This window comes from Acanthisitta chloris, unplaced genomic scaffold, assembly GCF_000695815.1.
Source record: "Acanthisitta chloris isolate BGI_N310 unplaced genomic scaffold, ASM69581v1 scaffold7505, whole genome shotgun sequence".
Lineage (NCBI taxonomy): Eukaryota > Metazoa > Chordata > Aves > Passeriformes > Acanthisittidae > Acanthisitta > Acanthisitta chloris.
Window position 1 is genome coordinate 27,182 of NW_008674254.1, and position 6,000 is coordinate 33,181.

At 49.4% G+C, this 6,000-nt stretch overlaps 1 protein-coding gene across 1 annotated transcript in view; it reads right to left on the reverse strand.

Moving 5' to 3' along the window:
• LOC103802743 (rho GTPase-activating protein 32-like) overlaps window positions 1–4,007 on the reverse strand; it is a gene marked incomplete at its 3' end in the record, with an annotated part of 31,181 nt that extends 27,174 nt beyond the window's left edge. Inside the window, exon 1 of the mRNA XM_009075266.1 lies at window positions 3,866–4,007. Coding sequence (XP_009073514.1) covers window positions 3,866–3,971 — 106 coding nt within the window. The remainder of the gene's footprint in view (window positions 1–3,865) is intronic.
• Window positions 4,008–6,000: the final 1,993 nt, after the last annotated feature.

Genomic DNA, 6,000 nt, shown 5'->3' on the forward strand with positions numbered 1-6,000 from the left:
GCCCAGTGCCCAGGAGCACCGTGGCTCCTAATTCCCACTTTCCAGAGCAGCTTGGAATACAGATGATTTTGACAAATAATCCTGTGATCAGCCCATGACTCAGAACCTCACCTAAGAGACAGCAATGCTTCCTTCCCTCACTGCTACCTGCTCCACAAGGGATTGTTTGGCAGCACATGGAGGTGTAACTCCCACCCCAGAAGGCTCCACCACTGTCTGGAGAGCTCAGAGTGTCAGTACAACACAAAGTGGAATTCAACAACAAACACAACCAAACCCAAACCCCAGGATACTGCCCAGTGATCACCACAATCCCCAACATGAATAACCAGGCACACAGGAGGATTTTAAGGTGCAGTACTCACCCCTCACATTGTTATTGTTATCACTTGTTAAAATCCTCACCTCCCTCCCTGTACCTGCTCAGCTCCACACAGAACAATTAGGAACATGACAAACCACATCCTCCCCACCACGAGAAGGGAACAGCAACTCCAGCCCGTTGCTCCACTCATCCTGCCTTTTACCCAGACACCCTCCCCTAAGGAGAAACTGTGCACAGATGTATCATAGCCCAACATTTAGCATCTGCAGGTTGTGTCATGCCACACTGAGAGGCACCTCTGGCTGGGAGAGCACTGCCTAGGCACAGACCTCAGCCAAAAACTCAGGTAAACCATGAGAACTGCTTTGCTGGGTCACAACTCAGTGTGTGCTGAATGTGGAGGAGCTTTTTGCAGGATGCTCTCTCAGGGCTCCTGCTCTGTAACAGTAAACCAGGTCACATTTCTGCATCCCTTTCCTCCTGTACATCTCATGCCAATTTATCCTCCTCCTGGAAGAGGCTCCACGGATGCAGAACGAGCTGAGCCCACAGAAAGACAAGGAACTGCAGCAGGTAAAACATCTCCTCTGTGTTTGTAAATCCCCCTCTGGGTACAGAGCAAACACTTTTCTCCTGGCTAAGCAATCTGGGCCAGCTGCCTCAGCACAGGCTTTAGTGAAATAATGTTACACCTATGGCAGTCTTTGTCCTCATCCCTTTTATCCTCCTAGTCCTCTCTTCACTCACCATTTCCTATCTAAAAGTCAAAGTTTCTGATACTCATGACTGCCAAATTGGGACTGCTCATGTTTCACAGTAAATTTTTGAGAATTTAGGGCTTTCTTAGCTTCCTAAAGCTGGTAATTAATACCAATCTTAGCAATAACTCCAGTTTGGTTCAATATTGCATTTCTGAGGAGCACATGTCACTCATTCCAATCACTGTGGCCATGTCATTAGCTCCTTCAGTCCAGGTAAGAACTTCTGGGTTTCCAGTTGGGTTCAGTATTGCATTTCTGAGGAGCACATGTCACTCACTCCAATCACTGGGGCAGTGTCATTTGCTCCTTCAGTCCTGGTAGGTATTTTTGGGTGTTGGACATCAACCCATCAAAAGCAGCATGAACCTAACCAAATCAATGAATGCATTGGGTTCTTTGTTCTTCTGCACTCAGATGTCTTAGGCTGTGATCCCAAAGCATTACCAGCAGGTACCACACACAGACTTCAGCCACAGAGTGCTGTGTTCTCCTAGATAAATGCTTTTTCTGGTTATGAGGTGAAGAAGCATCTTTGCCCTAAATCACCTCAGGGTCTCCTGGGACACCTCAGTCCCCTCTCAGCAGGTCAGAACTGCAGCTGGCTCCAAGACTGAGCCACATGAATGCTACAGAATGAGGGAATCTTCAAATGCTGTGCATGCAGAGAGCTGGATTCCCAGGAACCCAGAAACGTCTCCACAAAACCCATCCCGGGATTACGTCACTTGGAATACAGGTCAGAGCTGAATCACACAGAACCAACAATCCTGCTGTGGGAAATGGAGCCATGCCCCTGTTAGCAACACTCAAATTGGAGCTGCTTCACTCCAGGGAGTTAGGAAAGAGCTATTACAGCAGGGGTGAAAGCAACTGGTGCCTTCTGAGCTGAAGGGACCTCATTAGCACAGCTCAGGCAGTGCCACCCGGTTGATGTTGTGCTGGTGTGACCAGGACAAGGAGAGCTCCTGGAGACTGTGGAACAGCAACTTCCAGTGCAGTCAGAACACTTCAGTTCAGCTCAGGCTGTCTTTTAATGCTAAATAAAACTCATACCCCTTAAAGCCAGGGGAAGGAGTCAACGCAGAGAGCAGGGAAAAGCTTGAGCTGCTGCTGACTTGTGCCTAACGAAAACAGACAGGAGGAGGGCTGGGGATGAAAGAGAATTCTCTCTTTCCATTAATGAGCTCACTCTGCTGGCATGGCTCCTGCCCTCCAACACTGCTCCCACTGCATGAACATAAAACCAGCTCCATGGCTACCCAGTGGTGTAAATTACCTCCTCCTGATGCAGTTCTACATGTCTCTTTTCTGTCTCCAAACCATCCAGTTTCTGGCTCTCTGATGCTTTTCAAGCCCCAGCAACAAAGATCTTTACTGGTTCCAATTAACAAGGCAATGAGCCTTGCCACAGTCCTGATTCCATAAGAACAAGCTTATACTATTCACCAACTGCTAGTAAAACACTTCATGTCAGGCGAGGGAGTGCACAGAGCTGTTACCATCTGAATCAGCTGGAGAAGTGCATGAAATGGCTCCCTGCCCTCTGCCAGCCCCAGAAGGCACTGGGATGAATGAGGAGTCTGAAGTACCACTGAAGGCAAATTTAACAGAGAAGCTCCTTTCCTACCCCATACATCCATCCCTGCTCCCTCAGCCTGCACACCGAGCTGGGAGACATCAGATGACCAACTCTGGCACAAGAGATGAGCTACAGACTCACTGCATGGGGCAAGGAGCAGAACCACCAAGCTGACACAGCCAGTCATCACCCATCACTGATTTCCTGATGGCTTTAACTCCTGGGCAAACCACTCAGCCCATGGTGCTGCTTTGCTAAACACCCCTCAGCGTGGGCTAGTGATGGGAACAACCTTGGCTAGTGACCTGTGACAGCATCTGAGTGCCCTGTGGGCTCCTCAGCACTGCAGGCACCTCCCACCACAGCCTGGCCTGGAGATGTCACAGGGAAAGGGGAGGAAAGAGCATGTGAAATCAAAGTTCATCCGAGGAGCAGTGGGAATAATTGTGCAATTTTCCCTTGGGATGGAGAGCTCTGTCTAAACTGCTGAAAAGGACCAAGAAGGGATATAGAAATCTCACCACAACAAACAGAGAGAAAAGTGACCTGTGACAAAAATAATATCCAGTTAATTCCTGCAGATTCTGTGAAACCAAAGGAGAAGGCAGAGGAAGGATTCACACTGCAAGCTGTGCTAGAATCATAAAAAGGTACAGAGTTAGAGAAATGTAGGGATTTAATCTACCTGTTAATTAATCACTGAGAAATTGAGTTTATTTCCCTGAAAAAATACTTAATATTTATTTGAGGACTTGCTCAAGGAGGTAGTAGATGCTCCAACCCTGGCAGTGTTCACAGCCAGGTTGGCTAAAGCCTTGAGCAACCTGCTCTGGTGGGAGGTGTCCCTGCTCAGGGCAGGGGGTTGGGGCTGGATGATCTCTAAGCTCCATTCCAACCCCTAAAATTCTATGGTTCTGTGATGATTCTATGATTCAAGAGGTTTAGAACTCATCTTCAGCAGTTCCAGCTTCAGTGCTCCCACACTGAACCATGGTCCTCCCACAGTGAACCATGGTCCTCCCACATCTAACCATGATACCTCCCACGTCGAACCACGAACTTCTCATCAGCATCAGCCTCAAATTTACCTTCCAGCTGCTGATTTTTGTCACTCACCTCTCCCCCAGCACCCACGATCCCTTTACAGCTCCCCTCACCCTGCCAGGAGATCCCCCCGAGGAAGAGCAGACTGTCCCTTACCGTCATGGCCAGAGTTGAGCAGATGCTCTCCCAGGTCACAGCCGAACACCCTTTCCTTCAGGATCCCCCTCTGCTTCAGCTTCTGCTTTGTTGGCCGCGACTTCATGAATGTCCGAAGGAAGGTGATGAGTTTCCCGTGCTTCTTGGACACTGCACAACAAAACAAACAACCACTTCAGTTCAGATTTGGCTTGGTTAGGTACAGCCAAGCAGAACTCGTCCTACGCAGCACCTAAGAACTGTAGTAACGTTCAGATCAATTATTTACAGGAGCAGATTTTCCAAGGTTCAACACTGAGCAGAGACTTGGCTTTTGTTCTGAGCCTTGGCCAGTGCAGAACTAAGAGGAGCCAGCTGTAATGGAAGGATTTAACACAAAGACATGTTTATCTGTGACAGGCTGAGAGAGTTGGGGCTGTTGAGTTTGGAGAAGAGAAGGTTGTGTGGAGACCTCAGAGCAACCTGCCAGGAGCTGAAGGGGCTCCAGGGAAGCTGCAGAGGGACTCTTGGGTAGGAACTGCAGGGACAGGACAAGGAGGAATGGGGAGAAATTAAAAGAGGGAAATTTAGATGAGATCGTAGGCAGAAGTTTTCCCTGTGAGGGTGTTGAGACACTGTCCCAGGTTGCCCAGGGAGGCTGTGGCTGCCCCAACCCTGGCAGTGTTCACAGCCAGGTTGGCTAAAGCCTTGAGCAACCTGCTCTGGTGGGAGGTGTCCCTGCCCAGGGCAGGGGGTTGGGGCTGGATGATCTCTATGCTCCATTCCAACCGTTTAACATTCTATGAGCTGCACAGCAGCTCCAGGTGGGAGCTCACCAAAGGGCTCTCATGGCATTTCAGATGCTGGGCAGCACCTGGGCACTGCAATTCTCATCTCTGGAACAGGAAGGAGCCTAAACCAACAACTCTGGTAATCTCCTGTGCACACAGAGTCTGTAATCTACACACAGAAAGAAACACTTTGTAACTGGCTCTCCTTCTAGTAGTCTGAGGCACCTCCAGAACAAAGGAATGACTAATCACCTCTCAAGTCAGAGGACGTGTAGCTCTCTCAGGGCTGTACCTGCCCTTTCTACACACCTGTGGCCTCGCTGAACCTACAGCTGCACAGCTACCAACCATCCCAGGGTGTTATTAACTCCCTCAACCTTCCCAAGCCACCACAAAATAAAAACATAGAAACACTAAGATTGGAAAAGACCTCCAAAGATCATTGAGTCCAACCTGTGACCATAGCACTAAGTCCAGTTGTTTCCTGAACACCTCCAGGGATGGTGACTCCACCACGTCCCTAGGCAGCCCATTACAGCCTTTGTTCTATTCAATAGATAACTAAGGCAGCTGATGGAAGAGATGCAGGTTATCCCTTCCAGAAGGAATACAAGAAGCCTACTAAGGGAGGAGGACTTGGCTCAGGAACCTCCTGCTCCATCCCTCCACATGATGCTGGGCAAACCAAACCCTCTGCTAAAACCATCCATCCGTGCTGAGGAGCTTAATCCCCAGTGGATGGAAAAGGAGAGTCACACAGGGCAGAAGTGGGTGACACAAACAACCTGTGGGGAGGAGAGGCTGGGCCCAGGTCTGAATGGCACCAGAACAATGCCCAGAGAATGTCAACTGTTCTTCCTGAGGCCCATGCTGAAAGCGAGAGGGCTCCCAGAGGGCTGCAGCCTCCCCAACAAAAGTGCCATTGTGTGCATGAGTTAAAAGCAGTTTAACTTCAACAGAAGAGCTCTATTGAAGAGAACAAATCGCTGGGTATAAAGGGCTGTGCTTTGTGAAGACGCATTTACAGCTCAGGAAGTTGTAAAGGCTCCTGCTGCACCAGCAACTGCTCTGCCCTGCTCCTCTCTCACATTCCTGGAAGGAAGGACAACCAACCATGTATTTCCTCTAAACCCCACAAGTACTGCAATCAAATGTCAGCAGAGTGATGCTGTTTCAAAGCAGAGAAGGCCCCTGGGGACAAAGGTCCATCCCTCCAGCCTCACCACTGCTCACTAATGCACACAACGTGACATCCAGTGAGCACCTCTGGGACTACGACTCAAGTAGAGATGTGTGCTCCATACAGGCACACAGCATGTTCTTCAGCCAGGAAACATGGAAAACCTTGTCCCAAGGCCATGGTTA